Raw genomic sequence first — 21,196 nt, forward strand, 5'->3', positions numbered from 1 at the left:
AATGTACAAATCGTGTGAAATTTCGTGGTTGGTGTGACCTACCTCTACCTAAAAAACCAAACATCGAATAGAAAAGATCATAACTCAAATTCTTGAGCTGAAGTCCACCCATATGTCGATTGTTTGATTTTCAGTTAATCGGTAAAGGATAAAGTAATCCCGAATTCTTAGATCAGAGTATCAAAGAGAACTCGACGAATCAACATCAATGAAAAGTTATGTTGGGATCAATTTACATTCATTTTATTCAAAAAACATGTTCTCCTATTGCTAGAATTGATATAAATATACAAAACTGTATCACTAAAATAACACAGTTTAAGTAGCAATTTTGCACAGGGATCAAATTTTAACCGCGTAAAAGGAGTCGCGAATTTCATCCTATGGGTGACGTTCATAGAATCTCATGCTAAGTAAAATTAGTACAATGAGGTGCTGGATGTTATTACATCACTTCATTACTTCATTACATTTCTTCATTCATACATTTCGAAAACAATCCTCAGTTTTGAGAAATTTCGGCACAGAGATAAATTCAAACGATCACAGACCAAATTTCAAAAGCAGCAGGAAATAGAAAAAATCAATTTACAAACCTTCTCGAAAGTCAAAGAAGCAGCACAACATCATCAAAGAAATAACACCCCCTAATTGACATTTTTAGGGGACACAACTTAAAACGATAGTGGCCTGTATTATGAAACAGACAGCAAAACTGTTTTTCTATGAGAAGAAATTCCATAAGAGAGAACTCTGGTACCGATCGGTAGATTTCATGTCACATGTTCATTAATGAAAGTGTCTAAGAAGGTGTTCCCCTATTCCAGTGTGATACTTTTCAAAATTTCATTTAGGCAATGTTATTTCTTTGGTGACAATAGGGGTACAATTGACATACTGGGAGGATGATATCTTATATGCACGGTTTGTTGGCTAAAAATGCAAGATTAACTTAGATTCCTGCAGTAACATTGTAGTAATTTTACAATAGAACTGATCTCTAATTGGTCAAAAATTAAAATCTCTTCTGATTAACACATAACTTCTGTCTTATCAAACTTTACTTTACCTCAGCACAGACCTATGATTTGAGAGCACAAAAAAGAGAACCTTGTAAGAGGGAGAGGGAGAGGACCTTTTTTCTTGCCAAAACTATTCATTTTATCTTTTATGCAAGTAAATGGTAGACAAGATTACGAATTGCACAAAAATTTTAAACGCTCTTGAAGATACAGCATTACGGCCTTATTAAATAACACTCAAACCAAGGTAAGTGAAACGAAGGTATGATCTTCCCTCATTCAAGCATCCAAAATCAACAAAACGCTTAGTTGCGTCGGTTCCATCTCAGTCTTGGTGGGGAGTTCCGCCCAACCAACAGATCAGACCAATTAGAATTGAATAATGTAAAATTGGAGCTTCCATAGACTTCCTGCCAAGACTGAAAAAAAGACAACACGACTGGCGCTCAGTCCATTTCAGTTGGTCTGAATCAGAAGAGCATACCTTCATATCGATTATCCTCATTTTAAACAGTACATCTGAAAAGATATAACCTCATGCAAAACAGAACTTTTAAAAGGCATATTTTACGTACCATTCTAACTTTGATACCCAATGTCTCCCTGAATAAAGCCAAAGGACTTTTTCTTCCATCAAATGATTGCCCTACTGAGCTGTTTAATTTTTGAGATAGTGCAAATAAAAATTCAACTTGATCTTACGGCAACCTCAAATTACTAATTTAACAAGAAACATCTTAAAAATTAATTTTATCTAAAGGTATAGATTTAAAGCCGTCATTTCAACACATACAAAAGTATGTGCAGAATTCAATTTACATTAAAAAATGTACCTATTGACAACTCTGTTACACCTCAAAACAACTTCCGCTCATAATTGAATTTCTGTTCATTTTAAAGAATAAAGTAGTAGAGAGAATAGAAGTAAATCATGGACTTTATAAAAATAATCTGGTCTAAGCTCGCTCAATCCTTGAGAGAAATTAATATGTAACCTTTCGGGAAAAAAATTGACATTGCTTGGTGAAAAGATTCTAAGGGGCTTCCAAATATTTTTATACAGCTGTTGTGAAAGTAAAAAAATCTTCTTCTAAACTCTAATTTTTAGCCAGATCCTCTCAGGACTTGCCTCAGCTAAACAGCCAGTCTCTCCCTGAAATTTTTCAGCTCTCCGTATTTTTAAAGGGGTTGAATAACTTCAACGAATTGTGTTAAGGATGCTAACTGAGTGACTGGTCTCCTTTCAATAGCACATGGAGATTTCTGATGGTTTGTTAAGAGAGCACGGCAAACAAAGCCTCGGTTACAAATATCACAAACGTACGGTCTTTGTCCAGTGTGGTACCGGCGGTGAATAGTCAACGTTGACCGTTGAGAAAAGCATTTCCCACAGATTTCACAAGTGTAAGGCTTTTCACCAGTGTGAACTCTTTCATGCAGTGTCAGATTGCCACTTTTGGCAAAGCCCTTGCCACAAAAGGAGCACTTATTTGGTTTCTCACCGGTGTGAATTCTGCGGTGGAATTTCAAGTGTTCCTTACTTGACAAGACTTTGCCGCAAATATCACAAACATACCAGTTATCACCCGTATGGGTGCGTTTATGCAAGACCAGAGATCGCTTGAAGGAGTAAACTTTTCCGCATGTTTCGCACTGATTGATTTGTGGTTCTTTCGGAGTTGGATTATGAGCATATTTCATGTGGGCAAGGAGGTTGACTTTGTAAGGATATGCCTTACCACAAATTGCACACATGTAGGGCTTGGCACCGGTGTGGATATTCATATGATCGGAGAGTTCATTATTTGAGTAATATCCTTTGCCACAAATCTCGCATTTTACAGTGTAATCAAGTACGTGTCGTTTACAATGCATCTCCAGTGACTTTTTATGAGCAGTGGTAAAACCACATGAGTCACAGGTGTACATTGGGTGGTCTTTGTCGTGGATCTTTTTGTGAGCGTTCATACTTTCTGGACGCTTAAATGACTTGAAGCAAACGTCACAGACATGTGGTTTGTCTTCTTGGTGCACATATAAGTGCCGCAAAATAACCTTCTTTGATTTAAACTCCTTAAAGCAGACGTTACAGGTATAATTATTCTTTTCAGTGCCAGTGCCGATCAACTTCGGACACTCAAAGTTCGCATCAACACAATTTTTACACACTAGTTTATTCACAGAATTTATACGGACATCATCTAATTGACAATCCGTAAAACAGCTGGTACACCTAATGACAGGCAGATTTTGAGGTTTATCAATTGATTTTCTGTTCCCTTTTCCGTCTTTTTCCTTTTGATTGATACTCTTTATGTAATTTTTTGTTGGGCTTTTTGATACTTTGGCAGCTTTAACATTTTTCTTCCGCTCAAAATCCTGTTTCTTTGTCACCTTGAATTTTTTCTTCTGCTCTGATTTACTGGAAGGACCAGGAATGGCATCAGGAGATGGCGATGAGCATGACGCTTCGAAGTCTATATCATTCCCATCAGCACCACTGTCATCGCTTGCATCATTAGTGAATGCTGTCACATCATTTTCTAATGAATGTTCTTTTGAGTCGCTAGTATGATTGCTGGTTGATGTTCCGTTTTGAAGAGATTCAAAGTTGGCCGAGCTCACAACCTGCGCAAACAATAAAACAATTTTTAAGAATTCAATACAGTTAAAGCTGAAATGTAGGTTGTCCTAGAAGTCTGGAAGAATTATTTGATAAAAAAGAACTTTGGCTTCATATTAGCTCCGAATTGGTCATTTCTGCACTTTGAAGCCTTGAGGTCAAAGTCTGTCAGATTTTGAAAGTAAAAAATCTGAGTTACATTGTGTTAGAAGTCTTAGCAAAGAGGAAAAATATATATTTTTTTTTACCCCTGTAACTTAATTTTGTTGGCCCATCATTTACATCAAAGATAATTGATTCCAATGATTAATAAATAAATTTAATAAATAATAATAGATAATTAATTAATAATAATAAATAATTAATTTATTGGCTCCATTCCATCCAATTTCTGCAGGCAGCTAAAGCAGAAAGGAATGACATGTGCACTAAGAGCACATTAGACTGAACTGAAGTAATTTAGAGACAATATATTTTAAAAGCTACGCCTGTGTAATACTGTCAATTTCATGCCCTGATTTTATCATTGGACGAGGTTTACAAGTGTTGCAAAATTTATTTCAAAAAATGTTTGTTAAATGACACCATTGAAAAAATACCGCTACAAGGATTCAAAAAACGATTGGGCTCACAATCAACAACAGACATGCGCCAAATTTTTGGTGGTGAGGTGATAATAAAAAAATCTTTCTTCTCTTTCTGTTCCCTCTCGCCTCTTAAAAAAGGATCTTTATTCTCCTGCTGTTCCCTCTCACCACTTAAAAGTGGTTCAAGTTGCATGTTTTGGTGTAAAGACAGGCATTTAGCCATGAAATTTTTCCCTAAAGCAAATTGTAAATTTGGCTGTGAGGCAGAAACTCCAAATCACCAGAAACGATCCAGGTTTTGGAACTTTCTCAATCCTGTCCCACACTGATCTCGAACAACTAAACCATAGAGATCAGCATACTTACGTCACTGGAATCAGCCTTGGTTTCCTTGACGAAGTTGAACTGTATTCCATCGGATTGTCCAGCAAGCCAGGCATGTAGTTGTTGGTCTGCAAGCGACGTCAGATTCCAAAATTCATACACAAAGTCAACTTTACTTGAGCACTCCTCGCAGATTTTCTGTGGGAGATTATCATTTTCGGCAAACTGAAAAGATTAATCAAAGCTTAAATAAACAGCAGGGTTGGAAAAAAATTTAATTCTACATATATTAACAAGGCGTGATTGATGAGTCTCCTCACAGTCTTGAAATCTCAAAAATTAAGGCAGAAAATACTATGAAAATAGATCTTTATAAATTGTGTGAGTTTTGAATGTCATGCATTTCCATAGGGTATCCTGAAAGTACTTGGACTGAGAAGCTTTTCCGATGAGACTGACCATAAGCTATTTCCTATCTGAAGGAAGTGTCCTGGCTGGGGTACTGTTAATTTTGTTACTGCAGGATGCATATTTTGGTTTATAGCATTGCAGACTTCTGAATAAACTTCATTCTTAAAATAAAAAGCTGAGTGACAGGATTTCTAAAAACTATTCTTCCGCTCTTGTCAGATAGAAAGTTGGACCATCTGAATTTAGCCATCCTCGTAAATCACTACTGCGTGATTTCACCTTCGTGAATAGAGGCAGAAATTATTGGTTGCAACATTACTGATATGTAATGCTACTTCGCATAATCAATGAGCTTGTGGTTCCTAGTTTTAACTTGGAAGTAAAGAAGAAATCAGTTCAGGCATGTGGTCATAAGTATCAAGTAGTTATTATTTTCAGAGAGTAACAGGAGCTTCATCTAATTCAACAAGGACATTTGTTCCTGAACTAAGATTACAGAGAAAAAAGACAATAATTTAGACGCAGCACAAGTGAAGTACTTGGACAGACACGAGAGGTTTCGTGAAGTCTTCAAATTCTGACGCTCAGATTCCCTCCAAAATAAAGGCATGAAAATTCACACACTAGGAAGAGTAAGGATACTGATATGGACTCACATTGATAGGCAAACAAGTGGATATCTTATGGCTGGTAATTTTATTGTGTTCAAAAATGGGCAAGAGTGCCTTGCTGTCCACAAGGCAGAGACGACAGAGATCCATTAAAGATTTCGAATTCATGTTCATGATAAGATAAATGCGATATTACAAGAGGAATACATGAGTAAACTTTAAAAATGATTACACTGAAGATAAATAGTGTAAAAAATCCAAGAATTATCCGAAATTTCGAACATTTTCTTGGAGGAGCTTATCAATAAACCGGACAAAAACAACACAGTTTGTTCACTGATTGGATCTGAGAATTCCCGTTTGGCTTCTTATCAGCCTGATAATCCCCTAAATCCCTTTGAAAGGGGAAAATCCCTTAACGACGCTAACGAGATCTAGGTGGAATTTGCATTTGCAAGCCCAATCGGTTTTTTAGTAAACACAAACGCCCATAGATAGCACTCCGTATCGTTAAGTTTCCCCCTGATTTAGAGATCACATCTGTAACTGATATTGCGTAGAATCAAAATGAAGGCAATTTTAGAGAGACCGTAGCGCTGCTTATTCATATCGTAAGTGAAGCCAACATGATTGAGGGAAACAAATCCCGCTGGATTATTTAACATATCGACGGTGTAAGTCGGCAATCACAAAACTCGGTTTGCGACGTCGCAGACTTCCTGTCATACTTTATTTTTTTAACGGCAAACTACTCAACGGCAATTCTTTAAAACTGCCGGGATTTTTCTTCTCTGTGCGAAAAAAATTCTACACAAACTCCAAGGAACGAGGTCACTTTGTTCTCGTTTAAAAAAAATAACATAGAGGCGGAGATTTTCATACACAACTAGATGTGATTGCCGACTTACACCATCGAAATGTCTTATTTATTAACAAATTTTGTAGGTATTCTGAAGAAATTTTGAGCATGCTATAGTTGTTTCATTTACTTTCGAAAAACTATCCTTCCATGGCATGAAGTAGTTACTTACGGATCTTGAATTCTGGAGACACGAATCGAATGTTGGTGTATCGTAGTGGCACCGTATACGGATGTGACAAAAACAACGGATCTCGTGTGAACAAACAAATGTATACAAGTAGGTAAATGTACAGTGTAGCACTAAATCTAACCACTATGTGAGGGCGTCGCGAACCTGGCGTGGTGGCCCGAGCGATGGCCGAACCGAAATCAGAGTGTGCTGGTTGCTCATGCCAAGGGGATGATCATCATGAGGAGAAAGATGACGAAGAAAAAAGGTAGGGAAAGAATGCGAAGAAGAAGGTTGGGAACAATCCGTGCCAGGCTAACGGTAGTTCGCGGGGTCGCGAACAAGGGTTTCCCCTGGCGCGGGGTTGAAAACTGCCGTGCTAAGGAAAAACGCTTTATGAACCTTTGTGCGTTGCCACATTTCTTTCGGTAAAATACGAATTTTCTGGAAAACTTGTGTTTTTCCGTCCAATTTTTCAGATAATTTTCATCGCGATTTGATCTGAAGTACCGGAAGATTTCAAGTGGAAATATTCATTATTTGTCTCAAAAATTAATATTTTCGGATGGGAAACTTGGAAACCTTCGGATGTTCATACGGCGTATTTCCTTAGCACGGCAGGAAAGGTGAGAAGATGCTAAAAGGAAAAGATGAAAAGGTGAGACATGCGCTAGGCTAATGAATAGAGATAGATATGAAAAGGAAACATATGGTATGGCACCGTGCAAAGGTATAGGTAGGTACACTACACTAAATCGTAGTCTCCGTGAAAAAAAAATAGAGTCCCAAAATTCCTTATAATTTCAAAATTTTGGTAACAATATTTTTTTTTTTTTTTTAAAAAACCCAAAAACTGATCAAGATTCCTAGCACCGTGGCACGCAGAGTAATTCGACCTTGAAAAAACCTAAAATGCAATATCATGAATAAGTAAACCATACCATGGAGGGTTTTAAAAAGGAGCGGGAATTGCACACCATATCGTCACCTTCCAGGCAAAGTATCACAGGCGCCATGCGACGTTTAAAAATTTCCGCCGCCATTTTATTTCTTTACCGAGAAATTGTTGGTTGAATCTGTTTGGAAATTTCACTAAATTTTATCGGCAGCACAAAAAATATTCAGTGAAATTTTCGGACAGCTTCGTTGAACAATTTCTCTGTAAAAAAATATAACGGCGGCGGAAATTTTTAAACGTCGCATGGCGCTTGTGATACTTTGCCTGGAAGGTGACGATATATTGAAAAACCAGGAGTAAAAAAACACCTGAATGGAGATGCGTGGTTGTTGAACACAGTCGCACTGATTATGGGTTCCTTCATCATATCGCCTTTGATAAGGCTTACATCAACAAAATATTTATCCAAATTGAAAATCGTGTATAAATACTTTTATTCGCTCCGAAGTAAAGTGAGCAAGTGCTTTAATAATCTCAAAGAAAGTAGCTCAGAGGAAGATTTCGCCTTTAAAAGTGCCTTCAAAAAAAGAAAATGCAATCGGATACTTTCGCGTTAGTTTAGTTGCATGCGTAATTGCGCCAGGCGCTTTTACCGCTCAAATCAGTCATTATATACGTGATCTGTGAGCGTTTGAGCTCGTGGATAAGACTTTCTTCTGATACAGCAACTACTTGAATGATGATGATTTTCTTAAACGGATGGGTGTTGGTGTGAATTTAATTATGCACTAAGTATGAACTTAGTTTATTTTTTCTATAAACGCCGCTTAGGTGTTCAATTTGTTTCTTCGTCTAGAGAAAATATGGAGACATTCTCTCAACTTCGAAGTACCTACCGGAGGCCTAATTTTCCGAAAATGCCGGATGTATAACATTTTCAACACTTTAAAATCCCACGGCGCAAGTCCGCAATCACATACCTTGTTTGCGACGTCTGAAAATCTCCGCCTCTGTGTTATTTTTTTAAAGGAGAAGAAATTAGCATCATTCCTTAAAGTTAAGGCCGAATTTTCTTCACATAGAGAAAAAATATCACGGCAGTTTCAAAGAATTGCCGTTGAGTAGTTTTCCGTTTAAAAAATGAAGTATGACAGAAAGTCTGCGAGGTCGCAAACCTAGTTTATGTGATCGCCGACTACATAGAATTTTTAGCGATTTTTATTTCGATTCGGAGAGTGGGACCGGCCGTTTGACGTTTCGGCAATAAGTGATTTCGGGTTTTTTCGTACCTAAATTCTACATTCCGACTTTTTATGGGGTGAGGGATTTGCCCATAATTAAGAAATTTGTGTTTTTTCAAGGAAGGCTGATCTTTCTCTGTAACATATGTGTAACGGTCTCTCTATCAATCGTCCGGATTTCTAGTACATATTTGTAGTCTGTAGGTATTTTCTTCATTAAATGGGGTACTCTATGTATTTAAAGGGGCTTAGTCCATCTCATGTCGCCCCTTTGTCCCCTCCCTCGAAAGTTCCCAGCTCTGTCCATGAAGGGATAGCGGATGAGAACTTTTAGAAACATATCGACGGTGTAAGTCGGCAATCACATAACTCGGTTTGCGACGTCGCAGACTTCCTGTAATACCTTATTTTTTTAACGGAAAACTACTCGACGGCAACTTTTTAAAACTGCCGTGATTTTTCCTCTCGGTGCGAAGAAAATTCAGCAAAACCTTCAAAGAATGATGTCAATTTGATATCCTTTAAAAAAATGACATAGAGGCGGAGATTTTCAGACACCGCAAACGATTTATGTGATTGCCGACTTACACCGTCGATATGAACCCATTCACTTTCATACTCACCACGGGAGTTAATTCGGGAGAGAAGGGCCTGGTTCCAGACATCCACTTGGCCACTCTCAAAGAGACATGAGCGCAATTTTTCGGTGATAAAAGCGCAAGATTGTTCTTCAGACGAATAAATTTGTCAAAATTTTTCGAGAGTGGCCCTCTGAACTCCCCTCCAGATGAGGAAAATCTCTTGATCTTTCCTGTGCTCCCATTTCCCAGAGCTAGTGCCGAATTTCGGAACTTTTGAGATTTTCCTGAATTTTCCCCGGAACTTTTGAAATTCTCGAAACGTTCCGGATCTTTTGAAAAAATCTGAAAAGAATCCCGGAACTTTTAACGGTCATGGAGTGGGAGAAATGGGAATAAAAAATTTCCGAATCCCGGAATCCTTGACGGACATGGAAGCGGAGCGCTGCCCTTACTGGGGTGTCTTCCTGTCTTCTCGTGCTCCCATCAGTCCCATATCGGCCATATCCCCTTGTTGAGGTGTCCCTCTGTCCCTCCACCGCGAAAAGTTCCTAGTTATGCCCATGATATACCACCAATTAACGGCTACCAGTAGATCTGGTGAGACTTGCTCTTAAAACTTCGATTACTCCGGCATGACTCCGGGTGCCCGGAAGCAATATGCGGGTCGCGTGCCCAATAACGGAAGAATAAATTTCAGATGTCGCGTCACCGGCGAACACGGCCAGACGCTCAAAGCACATGCATAATCTCTGGTCTAATGTCTGTCTTGTGACATCATGGCCACAAAATTTGACATTGACGAGATTACGGTTTCTCTTTAGGAGGGAATCCCCGGCGGTGGGGGATTCCCTGGTTTCGCGATTGAATTCCGCGGCGCGCGGGATCGCGCTGCTAGAAAAAAGAGAAAAGAAAAAAACCACCGTCGCTCGACCAATCGGAGCGCTGCGTTTGCTCATGATCGCACTGTAATTGGACGATCTTCCGTCGGAAGAGAGGCGTGGGGGTAGCTCGGAGAGCTGTTCGGGTCGAAGAGAGAGAACTGTGATGTGATCAGAATGAGTAAGAAAGAGCGACCAAGTGACGATTCCTGTTGCATTGCGCGAACGCATTTTCGGACGTTGCTGGTGCAAATGTTTTGATCCTGTTCCTTTTTTATCAATTGTGCTTGATCGTGAGTGTTTTATGATCCACCGAAATTGTACGCAGTCGAATTTAAATCTCATTCGTGTTGTGTTCGCCCCGAATTAGTTGTGGAAATCGGTTGCGCTGTGCCATCACCTTGCAAGATTTTAACCTCGAGTATCTAGTCCGTTTCACTTCCTGTGTTTCTTTTGAATTTTCCGAATAAATATTTAGCTTTTTCGTCCTCCTTCTTCCGCGTGTAACCGTGAATCATTTACACATTGCCACTCGAGTAATTGGAAGGCATTTTACGACTTTGGGCCTGATAAGAAATCCTTCATCATCACAGATAACCTCTAAAGTGTGTTAACTGCAATTCCGTGTTTTTTGTCTGTCTTATCAGTTTCGAAGAGATCAGGATTGTAAATTAGTGTGCCGTTTTTAACTCTTTCGGAATCTAAGCCCGCGCTATCAGTGTCACAATGCCGGTTTTGTATTTTCGTGATGTTTGCTTTTCGTCAAGTAATCACTGATTACCTCCAATCTGTGTAATAAACGCCATTTGTTCAGATTACTATGTGCTGATTGTGTCATAATCTATCATATTACAGTTGAAAGTAAGTCGCTGATTGAAAGCTCATCAAAATTCAGTTTAACCATGTCATCACCAGACAAAAATTCCAAAGATTACTTAGATTCGGATTACGATTCGGGTCGAATTGATTCCGGCTTCATATCGGGTCTAATTTCCAGTTCAAATCTTACTTCCGAGATAATAGATGATGAAGAAAGTTCGTCTAGTAGGTCCACACAAATGAAATCAGACAGGACAGAACCAAGTCATCAAGATAGTGACAAATCGCGGCTGGATTCAGCTCTAGATAGCGGTGTCGACCTAAGTTCACAATTGAGTGGCTTCATCGAATCATCAACAGACGTTAGTGAAGCAATTGAGGATTACTCACAGAGGTCCCAGCAGCTCTATCCCTGGCTTCAGTTCTTTGAACAAGATGATGATGGAAATACGTAAGTAGTTTTCTGCTTTCCATTATTGCGATCTGTTAGTATGCTGGTAGTCTGTTCTTGCATCATCCTCGCTGTCTGCTTTTGACCCAGCTACTCAATCTATCTTTGTAAGAGGAAATTGATTATATTGGCAGTATCCTCCGAACTGTTTTAACAAGTTCACAGTATTCAACATATGATAGGGTGTGAAAAATATTGATGACACCTCGGAGTTTATCCATGATATGTTGAAACGCTGATCAACCCCCAGTTACTTACGAATTCACATGAATCAACAGGTGAATACCATTATGGTACCATTTAGATGATACCATTGATGGACAGTGCCACAAGCAAGACTTGAATGTCCATGATGATGACTACCATGAGCTAGCATCAGTTTAATGGTGGGCAAACGCTCCAAGCCTTCCCCCTTTTCTTCCAAACACCCCCAAAAAAATTAGAAATTTTCACCTCTGAAACGGAGTATTCTATATACGGGCCCCCCTTTTGTGGCATTTTTATGGGGGATCCCTCAATTTTTCTTGTTCTCTGGGGGGGTTCTCCCATCTCTCTCGACCAGGCTTTGACTTATTTGCGAGGTCTCTGTACCCCTGCTCCGCCTCAGGTCTTCTGCAACCACTCGTTTAAATTTTGCTGCTCTGATGATAAAATTTCTGTTGCTGACTTTTATTGCGTTTCTATTCTCTGTCAAGAGACATAATTCCCCGGGGGTGTAAAATCCTCCAGGCTTCCACATTTTCATGTGTCTGCCCGCGGGCTTTCCACTTTTTGTTCATCGGTTTTCCACAGAATTTCCCACCACTTTAAAAAAGATGACCTTTTCCCATGTTTTTCCTTTAACTATTGACTGATGACCCTTCAAAATTTTCCCTCTCCCCACATTTTGGGGGCTGTTCCACATTATCACACGCCAAGGCAGGCGCGTGATCGGGCATTTTCTGCACCCCTGCAATTCCCGATCATGATAGCTACTAACTTGCCCTTTCCCCTCATTTTTTCAAATGTTGAGCATAACTTGATTTTCAGATCATTTAAAATGTTCTCAATCATTATTCAGTGATTTTAAATCTCAGAGTTACTTAATTCTCACACTGCCAGAGAAACATTCTGAGAAAAGAAAAACATTCTGCCCCTTGAAATCATCTTGTTATCGGTGAAAATCTTGTCCTCTGGCTAAGCCAAACCTCTTTCATCATTCACCTAAAGAAAGTAATGAGATGTCATACGTGATTTTTCGAAACTTCGAGCTTAGCCAGAAAACTCAATCGGTGAGTTGTCCTTAGCCGCCTCGCAAAGATTTAACCATTTTGATCACCCTGCCCATCCAAGAAGGTAATTTTCCGACTGTATTCCATGTCACCATCCCATGACACACAAGATAAGACGGTCCATGACCTGACCTCGATTTTCCCGCGCTGCGGGTGATTCGCGAAACCGTGACCTTAACGAGTAATGACCTTCCTTAATTTGTCCCTCGTTACAATTCTTTATCACGTCGTCATACGCCAATTCTGAATAATGCCAATTTTCTCGGTACCTGCGGCGTGACTACAACAGGATTCCCCGGTGATAATATCAGTGTTTTCAGGAATGCGTTGCCAAATCTTGGCGAGTTTTCGCTGGGGAAAAGAGCTCTTTGGCCACGACAACGGGGAATCACAGTAGGTCCGTTACGCGGGAAAGTCCGAATCTAATGGACGGCACGGATCGACACGGCGACGGCTGACCAAAGAGTCCTAGATGAAACCACAAAAATCATTTACAGTGTCGGTGTTAGTCGTAAGTTCATTCGCGCGTTTTCCAGAGCTATGTGTCATCCACCGTTCTGCCTCGCCACAGAGTAAGACTGATTCATCATTCTTTTCGGGGAACAGTAAAACCTGCACGTGCATGGTTATTGGTTATGGGGTACCAGAACACTGCCGTGCTAAGGAAGAACGCCGTATGAACATTCGAGAGTTGCCAAGTATCCCTCGATAAAACATGAATTTTTTACGACATTTACGCACATTTTTCTTTGAAATCTTCAGATATTTTACATTAAATTGCGTACAAAATAGTCTAAGAATTTTGGAAAAGAATATTCACAATTTTCCTAGAAAATTCTGTTTTTATTGAAGGAAACTCGGCAACGTCTGAAGGCACATACGGCGTTCTTCCTTAGCATGGCAGTAAGGTAGAACGCCGTAAGAGCCTCCAGACGTTGCCAACTTTCTTTTGATGAAAAACCGAATTTGTTGGGAAAATTGTGAATATTTTACCCCTAAATCAGACAATGGAGAATTTGCAAGGGTCTGAAATTTGATGAATTTCCTGTTTAAGTGGAATCCTCTGAGTGAACCGAACACGAAGATACCCTTGATTCATAAATTGAGCAATTATTAGAGGAGATATGACAAAATAACCGATTCTGCTAAAATACATGCGTTTAAATGGGAAATGCCGCCAGATGACGTCACAAGGCGGCGCATTTTCTCACTTTTAAATCAATTTTTCTCCAATTTCCCATGTCAGAAAAAAATTATGAAAAATGTTGCGAACTCAGCTCATTAGGCACTTTCAGTTGAAGCAATAAAAAAATTGCGTGCAAATTCTCCATTGGGTACAAAATTCAATCTAAAATATCTGAAAATTTCAAGGAAAAATATGCACGGATGTCGTCAAAAATATATGTATTACCAAGAGAAATTAGGCAACTCTCGAACGTTCATACGGCGTTCTTCCTTAGTACGGCACAACAGAGGTAAACTCGTCGTTCCACTCACGAAAGAACGTTACCACTTTTCAGTCATGCCAAATTTCCCCCAGCAACTCGCATTTTTACCGGGAAAATGTTTGGTATCTCTATCTGTAAATCTCACTGACTTTTCCTCTGATTTTACGCAAAATTCAGGAAAATTTTCGATAGTAGCTCGATAGGTACGTTTTTGCAAGAAATCGAAGTGTTTGAGTCAATTTTGCAACCTTGGAATGGAGTTACATTCTTTCGTCGAGGAAACGACGGAATGAGGGGCTTGAGGACAAGGCTCATAAGTGTTTTTTGCTTTTTCGAGAAATACTTGTTGGAAGTTTCAAGATTATATGGATCCTTACAGCGGAGAGAAAGTTCAAACTTACTTTTTGGTGCCTAAGAATCTGAATTTGGGAGCAACTTTTTAACAGCATTTGTATTTAGAGTAGTTTTTGTTGAAACCATTTATGTCTCAATTTTTTCAAAAACTTCAGTTATGCGCCTTGTCTTCCAATGAAGAAAGGAGTAAGCTTAGCATTACTGTGAGAAAGAAATGAGAAAGCACTACTCAGTGACAATCATCTTTACTTATCTCTAATTCGTGTAAAAATTAACCATAAAAACAAAGGGTTGAGCGCTCACTCTTTAGATAAAATCTATTTCTTTGTATTAGTGTAATCAAACGTTCGGTTCATGTAACCGAACTCCTTTCATTAGTAGTTTTAACCCTCTAAGTTCGGTTATACGAACCGAACCCGAACGTCCAGTTACACGAACTGAAAGTCAGGTTTGACAAACTGAATAGTTGCGATGATATAGAACACCGCTTTCTCATTCATTTCGTGAATATGCAATGTTATCCTCTTGGAAGTTAAAAAAGTTGCATCACGTGTTCGTCCCATCTAACTTTTTTACCCCTGCGTTAAAGTCTCTGAATCAACCGAAAAGGGTTTGCGTCCCCCTTCATTTCGTGGATCTGCAATTTGTTTCTTCCTAGAAGTCAAAATAGTTTCATCACGTGTTTTGTCCCATCCAACTTTTCTACTCCTGCGTTAAAGTTTCCGAGTTAGCCGAAGAGCTCTTGTTCTCCTTCATTTCGTGGATATGCAATTTAATCCACTTGGAAGTCGAAATAGTTGTATCAAGCGTTTCGCCCCATGCAACTTTTCTACTCAGCGTTAAAATCTCTGAGCCAGCGGAAAAGATATGAACCTCTTTTTCATTGTTGTGGACAAGTGCAAGGAAGTCTTGTTGTTTGGTTGGAGAAAATCGGCAGGTTTTCGAGTTGTAACTTGTAATTTTTACCATCACAAAGCGGCTGTTTATAGCGCAAGAAGTGGTTTTGAATCGTTAGGCTCGACTTCAAGTTTGCTTGGCCTCAAATTGCAAGAAATCCTGCAATAAAATAAGCTCTTGTTTGCGAGGCCTCGAGTTTAAAAAATCCCCAACCCTAACTTTTGTCGTAAAATGAGCTCATCGGAGCGGTCTAACGCCGGCGATCTGTCAGCTGGTAGGCTGCCGGCAGACGCAGTGATGTCACGCTGACTCACCTGATTCAGTGACCGCTCCATCATCACCCGAAAGACGTCCGCCTACGAACGCACTCGAATCGCCATTTTCCTCGTTTGCGGGTTCGAGTATCCGCCAAAAATTTTCCGCGCAAAGGCCGTCATTTTTCTTCCCCTTCCCCTCCCTATGTCCTGAATTTGAGATTTTACTCTAACGAGGCAAGTTTGATCGAGTTTTTGCTAAATGCCCAGCTAATGGCAGGCTGCGAGTAGAGCACCTGTGTACGGTTAAGTATTACCATCTCGATCCTTTCACTACAGGAAAAGTGTGCCGCTCTCTGATCGGTCGGCTATCATGGAGCACCTAAGTTGGACCAATGTAAACAAACCCGAGCCCCTCCGCTCCTAGTTTGGCCCAATGTAAACAAACAATATGGCGACAAAGTTCGACGAAGTTGTATACGTGATTTTAGATGGGATGGAAATTTTTTAGTATCCAATTTCTAAATTGAGTTCGGATTGAACTTTGATTTATATTTATGCCAAAATTTAACCTTTAAGTATGATTTTCATTCATGTCGCAGCCGAGAATATACTTACGTGTCCCTCGGGGCCGGGTTTGTTTACATTGGTTCAACTTTGGAGCTCCACGATAGCCTAAAACTGACGAACCAGTCAGAGAGCGGCACAGAGATGGGAATACTCTCCCGTATACAAGTACTCTAGTCGCGAGAGACCCCATCGTCAGGGTTGCCACAGTCAGGGGATACCGGGAAATGTCAGGGAATTTCAATTTCTTCATTCTGTAGTAACCCTGTATAGTTAGTCCATCATTTTCGTCCTTAGTCTAATAATAATCACCCGTTTCAGCTGATTGCAATAGGATCGCTCCATGTTCCGCACGTCCTCTTTGTCTATCGATTTCAATAATCAGTCCTCGACGGATAGCTTCGGGCGAAACGGATTATGGTTGCGAACTATCACTTTCAGCGGCGGCGCGGGAAACTTGGCGTCGCGCGCCGTCTGTGGGAACGGGGCCTAAGCCGCGGTGGATTAAATCCAATCGTATCCAACGTAAATACCTAACCATGAAGCGCCCAACTCGGAAGACTCGACCGGCATGGTTTAAAGCTTTAACGTCGAGTATTGCACTGCACAGTGGATCGAATCAATTAGATAGGTTGGACATGAAATTTTTTACTGAAACTGCATATTTTGATGTTTATTTCGTCAACATTTAAATTCCAAGGGGTGCTCTAAGAAGAAAATTTCACGAGGAAACCAATGGAACCACTTTTAGAACCTCAAAGTTTCGTATAAACGGAGTTATAAGCGTTTAAAGTTTCCAAATTGTGTCCGACTTCTCTCGTTGAGTCGATCCACCGTGCGCCGGACGTGAGTGGGAGAGCCGAGTGAATCTGCTCATCGTAATGTGCAACGCTACACTGCCAGATTGTGCTGAAAATCAGCAGTTTTCCACTTACACCCACGAAAAAAATCCACTATTTAGCATGCAATCTGGCGACCTTGAACACGACGCTGCCGTTTTCCGCGAGAGAACGGCAGCTTTTCCGGGCCTTTCTGCCAAGCGTGACAGCGCACGAGACCATACGGAAGGGATCGAATTTCGTGACATTGAATTAGCGGCGAGTTCTAATCGAGTGACACGCATACGTGGCTGCCCACGCACCGCGTTCACGCCGGAGAAATCCCGTGGATTTTGATTTATTCTCATCGGTAGCACTGGCAGAAGTTGACGTGTTATTGTTATTGTTTGGGTTCGGTTCAACTTGACGGAGAATCCCTATACGATGACATCAATCGGATCCATACCTGGCCAGAATCGGACGTATTTATGCTAAAAGGAACTATGTGCATAGGGTTTTCGTGTAACATAGTTCCTTTTATCATAAATGCGTCCAATTAAGGAAAACCGGGCCAAGTTGGAACGTAGATCTCGAAACTCAGCGAGTTCCCAGGCGCGTAACATATAACGAGAATTTCGAAAAATCCGGGTATGACTCAGTTCCAATGCCGATTTGAATGCGCCTCTCCTTCATCAGTTCCACTTGCATTTTGAATTCGCTGTTTTTTCAATTTCTCCCGGTCCATATTTGTAGAGCGTCTGGTTGAATAAAGTTGGGATTATTCTCGATGAACAAATTATCATCCATGGTGATGCAAGAAGAGTGTTATTTTTGGTGAACTTTGGCGACTGCATGTTGGTTCAAACGCACTCAAAATCAATGTACTGCCGATGTAAGCCAGAGAGCAGTACTGCCGGCCGTGCTAAGGAAGAACGACGTAAGAGCCTTCAGGCGTCGCCATTTTTCCTTTTAAAAAAAATAAAATTACTGGGGAAAGTTTGCATCATTTGTTTTTAAAATTTCAGAGAATTATGTTCTCAATTTCATCTTAAATATCTGAAAGATTCAAGGAAAAATAAACATAACTTTCCTCAAAAATACATGTTTTATCCGGAGACCTTTGGCAACTCTCGAATGTTCATACGGCGTTTTTCCTTAGCATGGCAGAGTAAATCCACCTGTTGCCGTAAGTCCACTAATTGTGAAGTAGGATTTTGCTCGTTGAAAAATCGCTCTACTCTCTAAAATTTCCCTCAAAGTCCTTAATCCCGTAAATGGTGACAAATTAAAAACTTTTCGATACAAATTAATATTTTTACAAAAACCGATTATACTTAAATGACTTTATTCTTTATGCACGATGATCATTTGAAGGGCCAAGTGTTCATAGTGCCGATGAAGTGTTGGGAAAATTGGGCAGTATGCTACAAGTGGCAAATGGAAAACACTCAACACTTATGCACTAACTCTAAATGCGACCTGCCACTTTGAGCACGTTTTACAAAAATCTTCTGATTCTCGCTCATTTTAGTAACAACGTTTACGCTGCTATTAGTCGTCCTTTATGCGAGTAGGTACTTTTTTGGGTGAACCAAACTAGTAGTTCCTCATTGCAAAGTGCAGTCCGTTTATAGTTGCAGTCGAAATAGCTAGACATAATCTCCTGTTATCATGTGAAATGGAAAATCCATCGGAATGCAGGGCTTTCCCTCAGTGTCACGAAAAACCTGGGCAAGCTGGGAAACTGCGATTCTTACACGGACCCGGTCATATACTTGCATTTCGGAAATTTTCCCGTTTAAATCTCCAGGCCGCGCACCTTAAACGAAGAGTTAATATGTAGTAGGTTATTCAAATTAAGACGCATCTCTGCATCGCAATCAGTTGCATCTGTGCAACTGGTTTCGGTTTCGGTTGCCTGTTGCGCCGTTGCGCTCATGAAAATTTAAGCCGAGATATAAGCTTTTGACCTCATTGAAAGCACAACAAGTGCGTTGCTTGCAATACTGCTCCTTCCAGTTTTATGAATGACCGATGCTGAAATCCCGACGATTCTTTCTTTCAGAGATCCCGGTTTTTCAGAAAATTCCGCCTGGGTGTCTGATTTATTTATCAATAAGAATCCTCAATTCTCAAAAGAGGATCAGTCGTTGCATTGATAAATAATTACAGCGCATCTAATTACGTGGAGTAAAAACCAACGGCCTTTTTTGGTTCATATTTATTTCTGTCGTCTCAATTTGAGCCTCCAATTTCTCATCAAATGAACGCTGGAAGATAAGCCATGCATGATGTAAACTTTTGCGCTTTTAATTTTTTCTCGTGAATTTCGGTTTTTCAAACGAGATGAGTTTTGCTGTTTTATTAGCACGGCCGCATCACACGGCCACGCACAGTGAATCGAGTCAATAAGAGAGTGCGGACATGAATTTTTTTTCGATAACGACGATACTGCAAATTTTAATGTTAATTTCGTCACAGTTTAAATTTCAAAGGGTGATAATAGAAGAAAATGTTACGAGGAAACCCCCTTTCGGAACCTCACAATTTTGTGTGAACGGAGTTAGAAGCGTTTAAAGTTTCCAAATTTTGTCCTACCTCTCCCATTGACTCGATGCACTGTGCGGCCGTATGACCATGCGGATAATCCAAGCCGCGGCGCACAGTGGATCGAATAAATTAGAGAGGTCGGACATTAAAGTTTTGACAAAAACTGCGAATTTTAATGTTTATTTCGTCGTATTTTAAATTTCAATGGGTGCTTTAAAGAGACAATTTCACGAAAAAACCAATGGAGCAACTTAAAGAACCCCAAAATTTTTTATAAACGGAGTTTTTAGCGTTTAAAGTTTCCAAATTTTGTCCGACCTTTCCTATTGACTCGACCCACTGTGCGGCGAGGGCCGGCGCCGTCATCCCGAAACTCCCCGACCGGAGGCAGCGGACCGGCCACCCGCGGATTTTTTAGCGGAACATCCTCTGCGGATTTTCGGAAGGTGCCAAAACAACCGCGAGTAGGTCGACGTCGCACCGTAGCTCAGACCGGGAACCCCCAGTGCCCTTTCCCCTCGGGTGATTTCAAAACAAGCGGATAATAATTATGACGCTCGCAGAGCAACAATAGCAGCGCCGCTCGCTTCTCCGAGCAACATGACGCAGCGACCCTTCGACGCCGCGTCCGCGTCATCCCAGCGGTCAGGCCAGATTTTCGCGGAAAATTCGAGTTACTCGCCCGTCAGGACCGAGCTCAGAGACCCTCCACTACTGGCCTCTTGGCGACAGGTGGGAGCTTTTACTCTCGGGAATTCGACCAGGGTGTCTATAAGTCCGGAATATCCGGAAATAGTACTGATTTTTCAAGGGCGGTCCGGAAGTACTGAAAGAGAACGGAAATTTTGCAAGAAAATCCGGAATTTTTTCATTTTTGTCGCAATTTGAGCGGGAAATTCAAATTTTCTGTTTATGAGGTACTGAAATTTTCTGTTGAGGAGGTACTGAATTTCCTGGGCTAGTATACTAAAAAAGTACCGTAAAAGTACTGATTTTTGGTCAGCATGTTTCAGTAGACACCCTGTTCGACGGTTCCTTATGAACAATTATAAGGTGGCATCTGTCATCACCCTTTTTTCGGCTTTTGACCTATCTACATGGTGGATGATGAGCTTCGCGGAAAATTCGAGTTGTTTGCGCGTCTGGGTTGAGCTCCGAGACAAGAGACCCTCCAGTGGCCTCTTGGCGACAGGTGGAAGCTTTTACTTTCCGGGATTCAAGCAGGGTGTCTACAAGTCCGGAAATAGTACTGATTTTTCATGGGCGGTCCGGAAGTACTGAAAAAGTGCGGAAATTTTGCAAGACTATCCAGAATTTTTTCATTTTTGTCGCAATTTAAGCGGGAAATTCAAACTTTTGAAATTTTTTGAATTTCGTCAGTTGAATGTACTGAAAAAGTACTGAATTTTTCCGTTGAGGAGGTACTGAATTTCAGGGAAAGTACTGAAACAGCACTGTTAAAGTACTGATTCTTGGCCAGCCTGTTTTAGTAGACCTAGACACCCTGTTCGACAGTTCCTTAAAATGACGGGAGCATCAGTCATCACTCTTTTCTCGGCT

At 40.5% G+C, this 21,196-nt stretch overlaps 2 protein-coding genes across 2 annotated transcripts in view; one reads left to right on the forward strand and one right to left on the reverse strand.

The window, feature by feature from the left end:
• Positions 1 to 227: 227 nt before the first annotated feature.
• LOC109032743 (uncharacterized) lies at positions 228 to 5,944 on the reverse strand. Its single transcript, XM_019045019.2, has 3 exons — positions 5,624 to 5,944; positions 4,599 to 4,781; positions 228 to 3,650 (listed from the first exon to the last, which is right to left on the reverse strand). The coding sequence occupies exons 1-3, from the start codon at positions 5,750 to 5,752 to the stop codon at positions 2,202 to 2,204; spliced, it is 1,761 nt and encodes a 586-aa protein (XP_018900564.2). The 5' UTR covers positions 5,753 to 5,944; the 3' UTR covers positions 228 to 2,201.
• A 4,422-nt stretch (positions 5,945 to 10,366) lies between these two features.
• The window catches only part of LOC109032736 (NF-kappa-B inhibitor cactus), a 38,764-nt gene continuing 27,934 nt past the window's right edge, over positions 10,367 to 21,196 (forward strand). Inside the window, exon 1 of the mRNA XM_019045011.2 lies at positions 10,367 to 11,477. Within this exon, the coding sequence (XP_018900556.2) occupies positions 11,110 to 11,477 (368 nt within the window). The 5' untranslated portion in view covers positions 10,367 to 11,109. The remainder of the gene's footprint in view (positions 11,478 to 21,196) is intronic.

Source organism: Bemisia tabaci, chromosome 7, assembly GCF_918797505.1.
Source record: "Bemisia tabaci chromosome 7, PGI_BMITA_v3".
Lineage (NCBI taxonomy): Eukaryota > Metazoa > Arthropoda > Insecta > Hemiptera > Aleyrodidae > Bemisia > Bemisia tabaci.